The sequence below is a fragment of the Erinaceus europaeus genome, chromosome 11 (genome assembly GCF_950295315.1).
Source record: "Erinaceus europaeus chromosome 11, mEriEur2.1, whole genome shotgun sequence".
In the NCBI taxonomy this organism is placed as follows: Eukaryota; Metazoa; Chordata; class Mammalia; order Eulipotyphla; family Erinaceidae; genus Erinaceus; species Erinaceus europaeus.
In genome coordinates this window covers 107,298,235-107,318,326 of record NC_080172.1, presented here as the reverse complement: position 1 = coordinate 107,318,326, position 20,092 = coordinate 107,298,235, and the positions used below count along the sequence as shown (strand labels likewise).

The 20,092-nt window shown below is 38.3% G+C and overlaps 1 protein-coding gene across 2 annotated transcripts in view; it reads left to right on the top strand.

The window, feature by feature from the left end:
- The window catches only part of COL24A1 (collagen type XXIV alpha 1 chain), a 353,825-nt gene that overhangs the window by 43,585 nt on the left and 290,148 nt on the right, over positions 1–20,092 (top strand). For both annotated transcript variants that reach the window (XM_016191238.2, XM_060202277.1), the window contains 2 exons: positions 7,888–7,941; positions 11,221–11,274. In XM_016191238.2, coding sequence (XP_016046724.2) covers positions 7,888–7,941; positions 11,221–11,274 — 108 coding nt within the window. The remainder of the gene's footprint in view (positions 1–7,887; positions 7,942–11,220; positions 11,275–20,092) is intronic.

Genomic DNA, 20,092 nt, shown 5'->3' with positions numbered 1-20,092 from the left:
CATATAATTCTTTATAGAAGTTTTACAGGATTCTCTGGATTTCTGTGGTGTCAGTTGTGATATCTCCTCCATCGTTTACAATTCTATTAATTTGAGTCTTCTCTCTTTTTTGTTTGGTGAGTCTGGCTAGAGTTTTGTCAATTTTGTTTAATCTTTCAAAGAACCAACATTTGGCTTCATTGATCTTTTGTATGGTTCTTTTACTTTCGATGTTGTTTATTTCTGCTCTAACTTTAGTGATTTCTGTCCTTCTGGATGCTTTAGGGTTCCTTTGTTCCTCTTCCTCTAAGTCCTTGAGGTGTGCAGTAAGGTCGTTCATTTGAGCTTCTTCTTGGTGTTTAATATGTGATTGTATGGCTATAAGTTTCCCTCTCAGTACTGCTTTAGCTGTGTCCCAAATATGTTGATAGGTTGTGTCTTCATTTTCATTAGTTTCCAGGAACATTTGAATTTCCTGCTTGAGTGAATCTCTGACCCAGTGGTTCTTAAGGAGTATGTTGTTTAGTTTCCAAATTCTGTGACTTTTAATAATTTTCTGTTTGTTGTTAAATGTTAGTTTTACTCCACTGTGGTCTAAGAAGATACTTGGGATGATTTCAATGTTCTTGAATTTATTGATGCTGTCTTTGTGGCCTAACATGTGGTCTATCCTTGAATATGTGTTATGTGGATTTGAAAAGAAGGTGTATTCCAGTTTTATGGGGTGAAGGACGCAGAAAATGTCCATGAGGTCTATAGACGTCTGTCAGTCTCTTCATTCAATTCTCTTGTATCTTTGTTGATTCTCTGCTTTGCTGATCTGTTTAAGTGTGAGAGTGGGGTATTGAATTCTCTCACTATTATTGTATTACTATTGATGTATTTTTGAAATTCTTTCAGTAGGTGCTTAATGTATTTAGATGGTCCCTCATTGGGTGCATAGATATTAATGACTGCTAAGTCTTCTTGGCTGATTGATCCTCTAATCATTATGTAATGTCCTTGCCTATCTTTTATTACTTTATTTAATTTAAAATCTATCATGTCTGAGATGAGAATGGCTGTTCCTGCCCTTTTTTGTGGTCCCTTGGCCTGTATGATAGTTTTACATCCTTTCACTTTAAGTCTGTGTTTATCTTGTTGTGACAGATGGGATTCTTGCAAGCAGCATATGGTTGTATTATGTTTTTTGATCCATCCCCCAACTCTGTGCCTTTTGATGGGTGAGTTTAAGCCATTGACATTTATTGATATTATTTAATGTATTGTAGTGCCATTGTTCAAAAAAAAATTTTTTTTTGTTTGCTCTGATATATTGCCAGTTTTGTAGCGATGTTCTTGTTTATAAGAGGTCTTTTAGAACCTCTTTCAGGGCCAGTTTGGTGATGGTTGCCTCCTTTAACAGTTGTTTGTCTAAGAAGGTTTTGATCCCTCCATCTAGTTTGAATGAAAGTCTAGCAGGATATATTATCCTTGGTTGAAACCTTTTTTCATTCAGGGCTCGATAGATATCTTGCCATTCTCTTCTGGCTTTTAGAGTTTGAGTGGAGAAGTCTGCAGATAATATGGGTTTTCCCTTGTATGTGACTTTTTGTTTCTCTCTTGCAGCCGTTAGGATCCTTTCTTTATCCTTACTTCTCATTGTGACTATGATGTGTCTTGGTGTCTTCAGGTCTGGGTTGATTCTGTTTGGTACTCTCTGGGCCTCTTGAATCTTGATGTCCTTTCTGTTATTCAGGTCTGGGAAGTTTTCTTCTATTATTTCCTCTAGAATGTTTGCTTCCCCTTCCTCTCTTTCTTCCTCTGGCAGGCCAATTATGCGAATGTTACTTCTTTTGTGATCATCCCATATGTCTCTGTTGTAGTTTTCAGTGTCTCTCAATCTCTTTTTAAGCTCTTTCACCTCTTTCTTCATTTTCTCTAACTCATCCTCTGTCTGACTAATTCTGTTTTCTGCTTCTGTTAGTCTGCTTTCCCTTGCCTCAGCTTCTTTCTTCATTACAGCTATTTCAGCTTTCAGTTCTCTAATTGCCTGAAGATAATCAGTATTTTCCTTGGGGATCTCAACTGTTGTTTCCCTAATATTGCCATTCCTTTCCTCCAATGTTGTTTTCATTTCTGTGATTAATAAGTTTATTATTGCTTGCATACTTTTCTTATCTATGGTTACTTCTGGCTGATTTGTAGTTTCTTCTGGGCTATTGTCTTCATTTATTGGAGTAGCAGTTTTATTTGTTTTTGATCTACCCATTTTTTTGATTTATGTGTTTTTTTTAATGCTCTGTTGTTCCTCAGTTGTTGTGTTTTGAGCACAAGCAACACTGTACTAAATACCTTTATGACAATTGCACTCACCAACCTCAGGAATTATAGTAGCAACTGAAGCAAGTATTGAAGCAGTTTAATCACTACCAGTTAGCCAAACAATTTCTCTAGTCTGTGAAAAAAACAGTAACCAAATCCCGGTAAAGAAGAAAGAGAAAAGAAAGAAGGGATAGCAAGAATAGACAGTTATGCAAATATACTATCCACTGTATATTCTAGGGGTAATAAGAGGGGAAAGGGAACTAGAGCAGAGACACACACATAAAGAGTCCACTCTGAGTCAGATTTATTCCCCAAAATAATTCACAAATTCAGAAAGGCAAAGAAGAAGGAAGAAGTGTATGACAAGATAAAAAAAAGAAAAAAAAAAGAAAAAGAAAAAAGAGACAAGTGAGAGAAAAGGGAAAAGATAAGAAAAAGAGCTGTAATTAAAGAGCAGTGAAAGGAAAGGGTTTTTTTGATTACTTTATTTTTAATTTAATTTAATTTAATTTTTTTAATTAGCTAGGAGGAGGAGGGAGGGGAGAGTCTGTAGAGGAGGTAGGAGTAAGGAGACAAGTTCCTCCCACAATAGATAAGATGCCCACTACCCTAGCAATGAAAGATATCCTAAGAGTTAATTCTGATCAACCTAAAGAGGGGGAAGATATGTGCCTTTATATAATATTAATAATAAAATAGAGCAGGGTAAAAAAAAAAAACCCTGTTCCAGATTACCTCAAACATCGTGATCAGAGGCAGCTGATTGTTAAGAATGAGAAAAAAAAAACCTCAGGACTAGACAAGTATAGCTGAAACAGACAGTTATGCAAATCTACTATCCACTGTATATTCTAGGGGTGGCTAAAGGAGGAAGGGAAGTTGAGCAGAGACACTCACAGTAAGAGTCCACACTGAGAATTCTTCCCCAAAATAATTCCCAAATGTGTATCAGTGAATTCAAAAAAGCACACTGTTTGGTGGTGTGGGAGCTGGGGCCTGTGGCTTTGGAAGCTGTAGTATTAAGGAAGAAAGGATGACAAGAATGAGAAAAAGAAAAAAAAGAAAGAGAGAGAGAAAAAAGAAAAAGATAAGAAAAAGAACAGTCATAAAAGAGCGGTGAAAGGAAAGATTATTTATTTATTTATTTATTTTTAATTATTTAATTAGCTATGTGGGATGAGGTGGGGGGGTTGGCTACTTAGAAAGAAAAAAGGCCAGAGGTTTCATTAGGGTATAGACTTAGAATGAATGATACTCTCTCATGGGATAGGAATTTGGTAAAGACAGAAGCTCAGTAGGGGAGCCTGTTAGGAGCTGGTCCCCAGGGACTGGTTATGGGGGGGGGAAGGGGGAGGTGGTGTACTTAATAATTAAAAGGAAAAAAAAAATTTTCCCTTTTTTTCTATTCTATTTCTTAACCCAAATTAAGTTATAGTCACCTCCTTGGTGTCACCACTAGGACCCCTTATTGACTGGCCTACTAAAGGCAGAAAATCCTACCGTTTCCAAAAGATGTGGTCAGAGCTCAAGCCACTAGCAGCTTCTCAGTCCACCATCTTCTGGGAAACCCCCCCCCCCCCCCCCGGGAGTCTAATGTTTTATCCACTGCTCCACCTCCTGGACCACTACTGTCAAAAATTTGAAGACCATTCATGGAAACTTTGAGGTCAATAGATTTTGACTTGAGTAATTTACCTTAAGTCAAGGCTATTTTAATGTGAAAATAATCATTGAGGAAATAAAAGTATCACTTATTTCCCTGCTCCATGCTTCCATAGTAGTTTCACTAGCCAAAAGACTTGTGAGAATACTGTTTACGAACTGATTGATTTTTTACAAGAATTATTAAATTGATAGCATATATGTGTGTGATAGCATATATATGTAAGTATGATATACATATACAGAGTTTTATCATAGAAGTATAGTGTGCTAGTGGCAGGAGCACATAAAAGTGGACAGAAGAATTTATACCATTTGTCACTATGAAAAGAGGCAGATAAGCATATGTATTTATCTATGTGTGTGTGTGCAGATGTCATGAGTGATTATTAGATACAGTTTTTTGTACTTATTAAGTAAACTTTAGAATCTTTTTAAAAATTTTATTGTTTTTACATATTGGATAGAGACAGCCAGAAATTGAGAGGGCAAAAGGTGTTAGGGAGGGAGAGAGAAAGAGAGACACCCTCAACACAGCCTCACTACCTGCAAAGCTTTCCTCCTGCAGGTGTGGACTGGGGTCTGGATCCTTGTGCATTGTAATATGCACATTCAACCAGATGCAACCCCCCCCAGCCCTAGTGTTAGAATATTTATTGCCAATCACCTCACTAGTATTTTTAGCATCATTAGTAATCATTATGCTTATTAATGAGTACACTTGTAAGTAAATTATGAACAAACAAGTTAGGTCCTAGAAACCCAAGTTTGGAGTCTGACAAGTTTAAATTGCAGCCTTCACTCTCTTAGTTTGTATGAATAGGAGCAAATTCCATGAGCTGCCTATCTAAGCTTCATGTTCCTCTTCTAAAGAATGGATAAATTCATAATTATATAAGTTGGAGTGAAGGCCAAATATAATTTTCCTAACTTATATTACTATTAACACTTTTTTTGTTCAAAACAATGCATCGAGTGGAAAAGATTATTTTAAACTCAAGTTTGGGTGTGCAATACTAAGAGAGAGGACTGATTATTTCTAATACAATTAGAAGTTTCCCTTTGTGAGGCCATAATCCTTCAAGCTGTATTTGAAGAACACCTTTTTCTGTGTGTTGAGCACTAATATATTTTAAATTAAATGAAAACAAGTCAATAAAACTTTAAAGGACTTAGAAAGGGCCAGCTCATATTTCTCCACAGGGCTGATGTTCCACAGGGTGTATGGTACTGTTAAGAGACTCGTTGCCATAATTTGAAAGGAGACAGAGGACAAGAGAGGGGACTTTTCTCATGATTTGTCTACTCTTTCCTTTTTCTGTAGCTCAACTAGAGATAAACGGTCATATGCTCAAACTGATAAAAACATGAAGAATAGAGTTAGGAGAGATGAAAATAAGGTCGTTTTAGTTGTTAAAATATGCATAATTGTTCAGAGAAAATGAGTTTTAAATAAAAATAATCATGCAAAGATTAAAAGCTATGTATTTTAAAATATTTTATTTACTTTAATAAGGGAGGGAGGAAGAGAGAAGAGAGAGATCAGAACACTGATGAACTCTGGCTTGTGCTGGAACTGGAGACTGAATTTAGGACTTTTGGAGCCTCACGCAGGAAAGTCTGTGCAGAACTCTTATGCTGTCTCCCCACTTTGAATGTGTCTTTTGAAGAATGGTCTATGAGAGATGAAAATTTGAATGTTGAGCTTTCTTTAATATCTTATTTCCTAGATGGATTTAACTGCTTCTATTATTACCTATCAGTAATTTTGGGCGGGTTTAACTTTTTTTATTTATAAAATGGATATATTGACAAGACCCTAGGATAAAAGAGGTACAATTCCACACAATTCCCACCCCTAGAACTCCGTATCCAATCCTCTCCCTTAATAGCTTCCCTACTTTTTATCCCTCTGGGAACATGGATCCAGGATCATTATGGGGTGCAGAAGGTAGAAGGTCTTGCTTCTTTAATTGCTTCTCCATTGAAAATGGGCATTGGCAGGTTGATCCATACTCCTAGCCTGTCTCTCTCTTTCCCTAGTGGGGCAAGAATCTAGGGAGATGGGGCTCCAGGACACATGGTGGAGTCGTCTGCTCAGGGAAGTCAAGTTGGCATCATGCTATCATCTGGAACCTGCTAGCCAAAAGAGTTAAGATATAAGGCAAGGGAGTTGGGCAGTAGTGCAGCGGGTTAAACATAGTTGGTGCGAAGCACAAGGAACTGCGTAAGGATCCCGGTTCGATCCCTTGGCTCCCCACCTGCAGGGGAGTCGCTTCACAAGTGGTGAAGCAGGTCTGCAGGTGTCTGTCTTTCTCTGCTCCTCTCTGTCTTCCCCTCCTCTCTCCATTTCTCTCTGTCCTGTCTAACAACGACAACATCAATAACAACAACAATAAAACAGCAAGGGTAACAAAAGGGAATAAACAAATGAATATTTAAAAAAGATACCAGGCAGAACAAATTGTTGACTAATCATGAACCTTAAAGCAAGAACATTTCAGGTGAAGATTTGGGGTCTCTGTTTTGGAAATAGCTAGTAGGTCTGTTTTAGATATATTCCAAGGAGCCCATGACTTTACTAGTTTTTGCCAGTAAAATATTTTTATACAATATATGAGGTATTAAAAAAAACTGCTTCAACTTGTAGGCAACAAATTAGGCCTATTGGAAATTCAGTTTTGTAAACTTAAATATCTGTCATCAGTTAATATTTAATTTAATATCTATTGGCTATATTCTAATAACCACTGGTTATATTCACAATAGTCAAAATTTATGATGATTTGCTTTAACAGAATTTATTTATGGAAGACATTAAGTTTTTGACAAGGGTTAAAAATTACCAATAAAAAGATTACCAATAAAGTTCTTAAGAAATTATCATTTTGCTTTTCTTTTTAACCATTACATAATGTTTGTAGTGTTTGGTTTTATAAAACTAGCCTTTCTAGATATTTAACGTGTTTTATTTTTTTATATATACATATATATAATATGAGTAGAGAGAACTGACAGAGAGAGAGAGACAGAGAGAGGTGTGAGAGATCAATGGTACATGTGGTACCAAAGATCAACCCGTGAACCTCAGGCACACGAGTTCTGCTCTCTACCAATTAAATTATTTCCTTGACCCAAATACACACTTGAAAATGGCCAAGACTAATATAAATCCAGATTTCATACCTTAGAATAGCCTAATTTTATTCAAAGCAATGCAATAAAATAGACTTCATGCTTTCAACAAGAAAATTTGACATGTAATCACAGAGTTGACTTTCTTCAGGGAATAAAGATTACTTTTACACGATTACTTTACAGAGCGTAAAATCACTCTTAGCTATTTTCTCAGTGATTACTTAAAATTACAATTATGAGAGTCAGGCCTTAGCACAGTGCTTTAAGCACAGGTGGCGCAAAGCACAAGGGCCAGCCTGGTTCGAGCCCCTGGCGCCTCACCTGCAGGGGAGTCGCTAACACAGGCAGTGAAGCAGGTCTGCAGGTATCTATCTTTCTCTGCTGCTCTCTGTCTTCCAACAATGAGGACAACAATAATAACTACAACAGTAAAAAAACAACAAGGGCAAGAAAAGGGAATAAAGAAATATATTTTTTAAAAAGTATAATAATGGTAGTAGAGCTTACTGACCTTTAAGAAAATTCTTTAAGAAAGAGTAGTATTGTTATTTGTTTAATAAATCATCTATCTCATAGTAGGGCTATCTGACCTATGGAAAGAGCAAATTTAGGTAATTTCAAGCTTACAAATGTTCCACTTTACCATGGTTATACTTCCAAGCAACAACTGAGAAAAACATGAATTGTTCCTGGCCATCTCCATTTCAAGGGATTTTATTTAATGGCACATCATGAGTATAGCATCTGGGAAAGTTTACTGTGCTGTATGTAATGTGTACATCACCAATTGTTTTTATCTAGGGTCACAAAGGAGATCCAGGATTTTCCCCAGGGCAAGCTATTTCTGGAGAAAAGGTAATTATTTGTTCAGGGAATAAAACATGATGGATACATTTTAAAAAATATATTCTTTTTTAGAATTTATTTATAAAAAGGAAACACTGACAAACCCATAGGATAAGAGGGGTACAACTTCGCACAATTCCTACCGCCAGAACTCCGTATCTCATCCCCGCCCCTGGTAGCTTTCTTATTCTTTATCCCTCTGGGAGTATGGACCAAAGGTCATTGTGGGATGCAGAAGGTGGAAGGTCTGGCTTCTGTAATTGATTCCCCGTTGAACATGGGCATTGACAGGTTGATCCCTATTTCCAGCCTGTCTCTCTCTCTCTCCCTAGTGGGGCAGGGCTACCAGAATTAGGGAAAAAATAGATGAGATCCTCAAGGAAAATTCAATTTTTAGGGTAAATTTTACTTGATGCTAGATTAAGGGGTCTAAGATATAATTGAATTAATGCAAAAGTAAAATAAATTATTCTATCAGTTTAATATAGCAATTTAAATCTTTTTAAAAAACTTTTATTTATAAAAAGGCAACACTGCCAAAAACCATAGGGTAAGAGGGGTACAACTCCACACAATTCCCACTAACTGGAACTCTATATCCCATCCCCTCCCCTGATAGCTTTCCTATTCTTTAACCCTCTGGGAGTATGGACCCAAGGTCATTGTGGGATGCAGAAGGTGGGAGGTCTGGCTTCTATAATTGCTTCCCTGCTGAACATGGGTGTTGATAGGAGGATCCATACCCCCAGCTTGTCTCTCTCTTTCCTTAGTGAGGCAGGGCTAGCAATTTAAATCTTAAGATTAATTTTCTTGTGTACTGTAACCTGCATTGTGCTACCAGCTAATTAGGGAGGGTTGGGGTAAAAAAAAAAAAAATTAGAACATGGACCTAGTCTGTGGGTATGTTAAGCCTAACTTTTAGAATTGAGAGGCATATTTTTAAAGTGTTAAAAAAAATTTAGAACTTATACATGAAATTATTTTCAAATATACTGCAGACAAGATACATATGTAATATAAGTGGGAAAACACACAAACACTAGTGGGAGTATAGGAGAAAATGAAAAATAATTGCAGTTTTAATGTTTATTTAGTAAGGGGAAAGTGAGAGAGACAGAGAGAGAGAGAGTAAACTAGAGCATCACTCTGGCACATGTGATATTGGGACTTGAGCTAAAGACCTCATGCTTAAAGATACAACTCTTTCTCCACTGATCCATCTCCTGGGTCAGGAAATAATTGTACTTTCTTTATTTTTTCCTTGCCTCCTGAGCTTCAGTAAAGGCTTGCGCCTGCATTATACCACTGCTCCTAGGCAGGTTTTTGTTTGTTTGTTTGTTGTTTGCTATTAATTAGAAGATAAATTACAGAGAAGGGGAGGGAGAGACAGAGAGAAAGAGAAGAGACATCACAAGACTGCTTTACCACTCATAAAGCTTTCCATTGCATGGTGCTCCCATGTGGAAATAGGGATGTGAACTTTGGCCCTACAGTCTGTAAAGTATGAGCTGCAACAAGTGGGCTGTTCCCTGGACCCTGTATTTTTAGTATATGTGCTGCCGAAGCGAGCACGACCCCTGTATTTTTAAACACTTAGATATCGTACAAAGAAAATACATGACCAAGGATGAAGCAATGAAAGCAGTGTGTTTGTCTTTCAACACATAACTTCCACTAAGTGACCTTACAGAGAATACATGTAAGGAAAGGCTAAGAGAGTTTAAGTGTACTGGGGTCAGTCAGTGGCACTCTCAGTTAAGGGAACATATTCCCAAGCCCTACAACCCAGGTTGGAGCCCCCACACCCTATCTGCAATGGGTCCGCTTCAGGAGCAGTGAAGCAGGTCTGCAGGTGTCTTTCTTTCATTCATTCTTTCTTTCTTTCTTTCTTTCTTTCTTTCTTTCTTTCTTTCTTTCTTTCTTTCATCTATCTATCTATCTATCTATCTATCTATCTATCTATCTATCTATCTATCTCCCTGTCCTCTCTCAATTTATTTTTAATCCTATCTAACAAAAGTTAGAAAGAAAAAAAAATGGCCACCGGAACTGGTGGAGTTGTAATGCTGGCACCGAGGCTCAGCAATAACCCTGGTGGCAATGAAATCAATCAAATAAAATCAATCAGTCAATCAATCAATCAATCAATATGTACTTTGAGGAAACCGGCTCAAGATTATTTCCCCAGTTTATTCTGACTTATTTTTTTCCTTGCCAATACACACACCTTCTGTGGCATCTTTCGTTTTCATTTCTACCAGCCAGACGTTCCCTATCCCTTTCACCATATACCTTCCTTCTTCCTGGTGTCCCCGTCAAACATAGGGGGAAGTGGGGACAGTGGACCCTGAAGGGTGATGTTAGGTTGGCTGGAGACAAACCAGTTTTTCCCAATAGCTTTTTCTGATTGTTATGGGAGCTGGTGCATTGCAAAACTACAGACACAGCCCCATTAACCGAAGTTCCTCTTTCCCCGATGTGGTGGAGAAGCAATCTGGGCTGTCTTTCCACTGCCCTGCCCCCAGGTGGTTCTGCCTGTACTGGGCCTCATCAAAAACGGTGGTCAAAGTCGTCCAGAGTTGCCTGGCTAAGCACTTGTAGAGATTTAAAGTAAATTCCTTTGGCTTTTCAAAACATGATAAGCTTCAGAACACAGGCTATTGGGAGCTAGAGTATTTCTAGGAAAAAATCACAACAGAGAAAGATCAGCCTGAATGGAAGGGTACAGTTAAAGTGCCAATGGGGTGAGGGTAGGGTGAGTTAAGGGGTAGCAATGATAGGGGAAAAAATGAACAGGTTTTAGAAAAGGAGGGGACTGTGGACTAGTGCACATTACCAGGCACAAGGACCAAGGTTCAAGCCCCTCCCTGCTCCCTACCTGCAGAGGGAAAGTTTCACAAGTAGTGAAGCAGGTCTGGCAAGTCTGCAGGTCTTCTGTCTGTCTATTTGTCTGTCTGTCTTTCTATCTCTATCTCTATCTCACCTCCTCTCTCAATTTCTCTTGGTCCCGTCAAATGAAATAGAAAGAAAAAAATACCACTGACAAGAGTGATAGGTTTGTAGTTATCTTAGCAATAACCCGGGTTGCAATAAATAGGAACGAAGGAAGGAAGGAAGGAAGGAAGAAAGAAAGAAAGAGAGGGAATAAGTTAAGTGGGAGCCAGACTGTGACAATCAGAAGTGATATAGTAAGATCTTGAAGTCCAAGATGAAATACTGCAGAAAATAATTTGAACTTCCTTTTTCTCCCTCTACAACATTAAATCTAGGTTTCTCTTTTGTTCTTAGGGTGATCAAGGTTTTGCTGGAATAATAGGCCCTCCTGGTGTGCCAGGTCATAAGGTAAGATGTAGTCTTACTTAGACATATTTGCATGTCATATGAACCTAAGAATATGCAGCTTTGAAGATCTCATTTGGAGAGCCAGGTGGTGGCACACCTGGTTAAGTTTTCACATTACAGTGTTCAAGCCCCTGCTCCCCACCTGCAAGGGGAAAGCTTCACAAATGGCGAGTCAGGACTGCAGGTGTCTCTCTATCTCTCTCCCTCTCCATCTCTCTCTCCCCTCTCAATTTCTCCTTGTTTCTATCCAATAATAAATAAATAAAATAAAAATAAAGATCTCATTTTGAATTTAGGCACAAAACTTTGTTTCAAACTCTTTTCCTCAGAAGAATGGGTTAGGATACTGTTTTAATTCAGGAAAGTGGTGACCCCTCAAAAAAAAAAAAAGAAAAGAAAACAGTTAATATGAGCAAAATAAACATGAAAGAGAAATGTAAATAGTCACTGATAGACTAATGAGACTTCACTCTTTAAAATTCCTTTAGGGCAATAGCCTACTTATAAAACACATTAGTGCTCTTTTATGTTTTCATATGTCTGACAGATATTTTTGGTTATAGATAATACACTTAAAAAAAATCTCACCTTTCTAGAAAGGAATAATCACTGATATGAATGTGAGACCAGAGGGTAGGGTGGAAGTGAAAATTAAGAACCAGTAGTGAAAAGCAAACGTCGTGGGCAGGGGAAATGTCTACCTGGCATGTGTGAGGCCATGCGTTCTCTTCCTGAAGCTGCATAAAACAATGCTGCCACACTTTGAATAAAATAAAAATAACTTCCAGCAAGTATCTCAGTTTATCAACAGATAGCACACACACACGACCATATTCATGTAACCAGACTTTTTTCTGAAGTAACATGAAATACTAACATAGCTACTAGAACTATTTCATACAATAAATTGTGCAGTTTCCTGGATTAATACAAGTGTAAATTCTCTACTATGTCTTGAGCTTTCCCCCTTCCAAAGAGCCAAACAAAAACATTGGATTGTTGATTATTCTACAGTATAAGGAAGATTAAAAAGTTTATTTCTGGGGGCTGGGTGGTAGTACAGCAGTTTAAGCACATGGAGAGAAGCTCAAGGACTGGCGTTAGGATCCTGGTTCGAACCCCCGGCTCCCCACCTGCAGGGAGGTCGCTTCACTGATGTGAAGCAGGTCTGCAGATGTCTATCTTTCTCTCCCCCTCTCTGTCTTCCCTTCATCTCTTGATTTCTTTCTATATTATCCAACAACAACAACAGTAATGGCAACAATAACAACAACAAGGACAACAAAAAGGGGACAATGTCCTTCAGGAGCAGTGGCTTCATAGTGCAGGCACCAAGCCTCAGTTATAACCCTGGAGACAAAAAAAAAAAATTTATATGAGCTATGATGGTGTCTTAGTGGGTTGCATCCCTTTCTTTTGAGGGGAAATTTAAGTTGGAGATGGTATTCAAGTTTTGGTTGCTTGGTTTAGGTATCATTGGCCATTTTCAAGGTCTCACTAATCTTGGTTAACACTCATAACCATTTCAAGCTTTAGAGACCTCATCTATAAAATGTGAAGATAATGCTACCACTTAGTCGAGAATTGTTCAAAGTCTGGAATGAGGTTATCCATGCATCACAGTGTCAGAAGAGCAAACCCTTAATAAATGTTAACCATCAGCTATTTCTGTTGTTTTTGGAAAGGATCCTGACCTTATTTGTTTTCCTTCATAACCCTTGCTTAAGGCCTGAATTGCAAAAGTTGACAAAGGTTCTGTGACTCTGGCATATGTTTTCTTCCATGTCTGAACCACATTACTATTCTTATGATTATTCTAGTTCTTCCCTAAATGGTATTTAGAATTTGACAACTCTTCTGAGGTTACTGGTCACTCTCTTTGGAGACATGACACTGTGGAATGATCATTTCTGACACAACTGGTCTTTACATATGATCCTAGAGTCATGGATCTGTTTATTAGTACTACGCAACATGACTCACACCACTAAGTATACCGCTGAGGAAACTCTACTAACAAATAGCATTAAACAGTAAAGTCTAAAGAATGAATGGCCTTTGTAAGAGTAGCATCATATAGAGAGTAGCATTTAAAGATATTTTATTTATTTAGCAAGGGCATTTTAAAAGACTGGCCTTAACCACTCAAATTATCATTTTAACTCATGAAAAGTAGAAGATAATAGCTTCCAGAGATTTGTGTATATGTTATATGCATCTGGGACCATCAATATTTTAAAATATTTAGAAGACTGTATTCTTGTTGGCCTTTGTAAGTCTGAGGTTGCAAATTCAATCCGTTCAGTCTCCTGCTCCACCACTATAAGCCGGAGCTGACCAGATCTGATCTCTGAGTATTTTCTTGTATCACTTTCATTAAGATAAATAAGTAAATAAATAAATAAAATATTTTAAAGAAATTAATTAAAAATGAAATAGATTGATAGCCTGTTTCTGTGTACTAGAAACAGGAATGGCAAGACCTATAACTGGATAGAATATTCAGGTAAACTGTGAGATTTTTATGGGCTTTACTAACTTTGGTTAGTTTTTCAAACTATTAAGGTCACTTTCAAAGTTACTTTCTGTGCCTTTTTTCTTTTGTTCCCTTTTGTTGCCTTTTTTGTTCCCTTTTGTTGTTGTTGTTGATGCCATCATTGTTGGATAGGACAGAAATGGAGAGAGGAGAGGGAAGATGGAGAGGTGGTGAGAAAGACACCTGCAGACTTGCTTCACCGATTGAGAAGTGACTCCCCTGCAGGTGGGGAACCGGTGGCTCCAACTGGGATCCTTATAGGGGTCTGTGAGCTTTGCATCACCTGCGCTTAACCTGCTGCGCTACTGTCCTACTCCCCAAAGTTACTCTCTGTGAACAGAATCCATTCTTGGAGGACATAAGTTAAGGTTCATATCAGCTATAACTTAGGAACTTTTGTTTTCTCTCCCCCCCATTTTTTGCAGTTCTACTTCTAAAGTGTTAAATGTATTCTTAAAGTTAAGATAGTAATTTAATTTATTTACTTGTAAGTGATAAATCTAAGAAAAACTTAGAGGGTGGGGGCCGGGTGGTAGCCCAGCTAGTTAAGCGCACATGCACATGGCACCAAGTGCAAGGACCAGACTAAGGATCTCGGTTGGAGCTCCCGGCTCCCCACCTGCAGAGTAGTTGCTTCACAAGCGGTGAAGAAGGTCTGCAGGTATCCACCTTTCTCTCTCTCTGTCTTCCCCTCCTCTCTTGATTTCTCTCTGTCTGTCCTATACACCTGCAACAACAGCAATGGAAAAATAACAAGGACAACAAAATGGGGAAAATGGCCTCCAGGAGCAGTGTATTCATGGCACAGGCAACAGGCCCCAGCGATAACCCTGGAGGCAAAAAACAAAAAACATAACCAAACCAAACAAAAAAAGACTCATATAAACTACTCAGTCACTTAAAAACATGGCAGTATAGAGAGATCACACTTACCAATAAAGAATCCACTATTCCATACGTATTAAGAGGAATAAATAAAGTAACTGGGTATTTACTATGTTTTTTTTAAAATATCTTTATTTACTGGATAGAGACAGCCAGAAATCAAGAAGGAAAGGGGTGATAGAGAGGGAGAGACACAGAGAGACACCTGCAGGCCTGCTTTACCAGTCATAAAGCTTTCCCCCTGCAGGTGGGGACTGGGGGCTTGAACCCGGGTCCTTGTGCATTGTAATACAAGCACTCAACCAGGTTCGCCACCACTTGACCCCAATCTTTTTTCTATAAAACTGTTTCATGAATTGCTATATGTATGCACTGATATTCATAGTAGCTGTAATATTCTGTGCAATATCACCACCTTTGCTGAGTAATATCTTTTCACTGTAAAAGAAACCCATTCGGATACTTTGCTCAGTATATAATGAATTAAATTAACTGAGGTATGAGAAGGTATGACAAGGCTGAACTAGAGGCTAAGGAGACAGCATAATGGTGATACAAATGACGTTGATACCTGAAGCTCTGATGTTCCAGGCTCAATCCCCAGCATCAGCATAAACTAGAATTGAGGAGTGCTTGTTAATTAATGGAAAAACACGTACACATCTACATGCCAAACAAGCCTAGATCTGAATCCTAACTCAACCAATTAATAATTGTGTGACCGGGGATAAGTGACTTAGCTGCCCACCCACACCCCTGCCTTTTTTTTTTTCTTTTACAACCTCCTTAGCTGTTCATATTCACATTTTTAATAAGCTGTGTGTTTCCCTAGATTGACGGATTATGCTGCCTCCGTTCAGCCACTTCTTTTTTTTTTAATTTTTTATTTAAGAAAGGATTAACGAACAAAACCATAAGGTAGGAGGGGTACAACTCCACACAATTTCCACCACCCAATCTCCTTAACCCACCCCCTCCCATGATAGCTTGCCCATTCTCTAGCCCTCTGGGAGCATGGACCCAGGGTCGTTGAGGGTTGCAGAAGGTAGAAGGTCTAGCTTCTGTAATTGCTTCCCCGCTGAACATGGGCGTTGACTGGTCGGTCCATACTCCCAGTCTGCCTCTCTCTTTCCCTAGTAAGGTGTGTCTCTGGGGAAGCTGAGCTCCAGGACATATTGGTGGGGTCTTCAATCCAGGGAAGCCTAGCCAGCATCCTGGTGGCATCTGGAACCTGGTGATTGAAAAGAGAGTTAACATACGAAGCCAAACAAATTGTTGAGCAATCATGGACCCAAAGCTTGGAATAGTGGAGAGGAAGTGTTAGGGAGGTACTCACTGCAAACTCTAGTGTACTTCTGCTTTCAGGTATATATTTTGCAGTAGTTTATGGATACGTGTGAACATAAGCTCTCTCTCACAGAAACTGGTGTATATCTAGGTTATGGGACTTTGTTAGAAGGTGAACCACCTGAGATGAAATTAGAGTGTACTATAAAAGGAAAGGTCTCACCCAAGTAATGAAGCTGAAGGGTTGTCATTCCACACGTGAAGTCTCTGGACACAGTCTGAGGTGAAGCATGTTGAGGTGGCAATCATTGCGTTGGTTAGGTTGTGATCGGTGGATGCAATATTATTTGGTATGGATTGGGAGACGCATACGGGAAAGTGGGCCCTATCCAAGAGTTCCAGGACTGGGGGAAGTAGGGGCTCTATAGTGGAGATGTGAGGTTCCTGCTGTCTTAGGGTTCAAAAAGACAATCGATAGTTAATGTTATCATCACATTATTTGGTAATTGGGTTAACTTTGAAAAGTCCTTTTGTTATGGTTTGCTATACAGTATCCAGTATCTTGTATATAGCTGTGCTATTGGATGCTTCTAATCTACTTGGTCTAGGCTTTTGAGAGAGTCCTCATATCAAATACACAGCCTATATATTAAAAAGATTCAGTTAGTGTTTTGAGAAACTTTGAGATGTACAACTGATTTTCCCCCTCTCATATTAATTAACTACTGATTTATATGTCTACATTTTTCTGGGAGTGTACATAAAAGCCATTCCCACCACCAAAAGTCTTTTTTTTTTAAAGATTTTATTTATTAATGAGAAAGATAGGAGGAGAGAGAAAGAATCAGACATCACTCTGGCACGTGTGCTGCTGGGGATCAAACTCAGGACCCCATGCTTGAGAGTCCAAAGCCTTACCACTGCGCCACCTCCCCGACCACAGAGCCATTTCTATATAGTTCTTATCTTGCTAGGAACTGAAGTAGGTTTTCACTTCCTGCTAAGTGTGACCATTTTTACTTAACAACAACAAAAACCAGATAATTTGGATGCAGGATGTGTACTCTGTTGGACGAACCACGAAAGTCATAATTCTGGGTTTGAACTCCAGAAGTATTTTTAAATTATTTTGTAAAGTAGTTGATCAGTTTCTACATTTATATTGGTAGTCTGTTATTTTAAATTGTAAGGGCAATCACAATGATTTCAACTGAAGCAATTTGCTTGGGATCATGAAAATAAGACAGAGAAAATAGTAGAACACATTTGAATTAGGAAGGCCAAATTCAGAGAAACTGTTCAACACTATACATATGCTTAGAAGCCAACTTTATGAGAAATGTATGGCGGTATCTTTATGACTATGAAAAACATAAATGAATATGGTTCTAGTGATAATTTTAGATCTTTGTGCATTTATTCTTTTTGGTTAAAATTCTTTTATTTATTAACAGAACCCATTACAAGAAGAGATGCACATAAAATATATTTATAAAGTTGGAAAAGAAAAATAAAACTGGAAGTGCCATGGGATTGCTTTGTAATTTACCAGTCTCCCAAGAAATATACAGATTCTGATTAGCTATTTAAAGCAAGGGTAGTACTAAGGGACTAGACAATACTTAATGTCAGTAAGAACAACAATAAAAAAAATCACAGTTCCTGTAACATCTTCTAGTCTGCCCATTGTCTCTGTAAACATATGTCTAACTATACATATTTTAAGTTGTTTCCCAACCCATTTGAGGTACTGAAAATCTAGTATAAATACTGTTACACAGGGGTTATGCAGCTACCATTTATAATCTAGACTGAAATCCACCATTCCCACTAATTTTTATGAGTAGCTGAGAAGAAGGCAAGTTAGTACCAAGCCCACCCACAAACAAGTCAGTGGTTGTCACAGTGGTGTAATTTGTGGAACCTTGAAAATTACTCTGTATCCAAAGCTATTTCTTCTAGTCCAGTGCCTGTGACTGACATTTTAACATTAACGACAGAGCCATTCAACTAATAGTATTTTAGCTTTCAGAAATTCGTTTCAAAAAATCCCTGTGTCCTTAAAAAGTTACCTAAGCATTAGTCTTTCATAATGCTTCCCCCCCCTCCGGTCCTGGCCCCATTATACTGGTGCCTTTTTAAATTATATTTTTATTTACTTATTTTTGCATAGGGATGGGGAAAAATTGGGAGGGGAGGAGGAAGTAGAGAGGGTAAGAGACAGAGAGACACCTGCAGCCTTGTTTCACCACTCAGAAAACTTTCCTCCTGTAGGTGGAGACCAGGGGCTTAAACCTGGGTCCTTGCTCATGGTAATATGTGCACTTAACCTCATGCACCACCGCCTGGCCCCTCATACTGCTTTTCTCTATGAGAGTAAGAAGTTGAGACTATTTTTTCTGAAGTAACTGAGAAGGACTCCACCTAGGGTTGATGTAAAAACTAAATATTAATTAAAAGAGGGTGGTGGGTCAGTCTCACGAGGATGTGGGACATAAGGTGGCATGAATCAGTCGTGCAAACAGAAAGTTGCCTCCAAAGTGTGTTCACAGTAACAAAGTCTGTGATATATCTGCCCTATGATCTAGTGTAAACATTTCCAGTTATTTGGAATCATTCCCATATAATATTTTTAGTTAATTAAAATCCCTAATTCTTAGAACTTCAGGAAATATATTGCTTTACCCTAAGATGGGCTTGAGTTCTCATAATGGATGATTTTCATCTCATTCTGAATTCTTGGTTTAGACTTTTTTTTAACCAGTTATGGGTATCATTCAACTGTTTCTTTTTTAAAAAAATTTTATTTATAAAAAGGAAACACTGACAAAAACCATAGGATAAAAGGGGTACAACTCCACACAATTCCCACCACCAGAACTTCATATACCATCCCCTCCCCTGATAGCTTTCCTATTCTTTAATCCCTCTGGGAGTCTAGACCCAGGATCATTATGGGATGCAGAAGGTGGAAGGTCTGCCTTCTGTAATTGCTTCCCCGCTGAACATGGGAGATGACGGGTCCATCCATACTCCCAACCTGCCTCTCTTTTTCTCTGGTGAGGTGGGGTTCTGGGGAATCGGGGCTCCAGGACACATTGGTGGGGTCGTCTGCCCAGGGAAGTTAAGTTGGCATCATAGTAGCATCTGGAACTTGGTGGCTGAAAGAAGTGTTAACATATAAAGCCAAACAAATTGTTGACTAATCATGAACCTAAAGGCTAGAATATTGCAGATGAAGATTTGGTGGTCTCTATGTTGTAGATAGTAGGCCTATTTTAGTTATATTCCAAAGGGCCCATGACTATACTAGTTTTATTCCTGAGCCTGCCATCTGATATGCAGGTGGATCCAATTTATAGTCTGGGAAGATGATGTCATGGCTGGAAAAAGGACCAGAAAGCTGTATCAGAGAAGAGAGTAGCTCCCAAATATGAGAAAGGTGTAATCTCTTATTGATGCTGCATATTACATGATTATATGCAAACTTGCCATCCTTTATATCAACTTCCCAAAAACAGAATGAAGCCAACTATCCAGGGAAATTGCATCAAATAAAGTGCAATTTTCTTTCTGAACTAAAACCTGTCTCTAATTCTAAAATTCTGCAGTTGTTTAAATCGCATACTTTTATTAGCTACTCATTCACCAAGCTAGTGTGATAAATAAGATGTAATTCTTCCCTTCAAGGAGCTTAATGTCTAATAAAAAAAGTAAAATCACAAAAGTAGTGTATGCTTTTGAGTGCAATAATGATAATATAAAACGGTTACAGTTTTCTTAAACTTCAGGAAGTGCAGTGGTATTAAAACTGAGAAAGAGATCACATCTGAGCGCAGTCTTGTAGTCATCTTGATGATACTACAGTTAGTAGGTAGACATGCTGTCTACACACGGATGACTACCTCAACAAAAGCTTGGAGGAAGAAAGCAGTTTCTTCTCCTTGAGTCAAACAGTATGAGGCAGGAAGTGTCAAGAGAAAAAGCCTTCAGGGGTAAACAAAGGCCAAATTATAAAGAAAAATAATAATACTATGCCCACTTAATACTAGAGCATTTATTATGTACCAGAGAGCTGCTAAAATGATTTATAGGGCCCGGATATAGCTC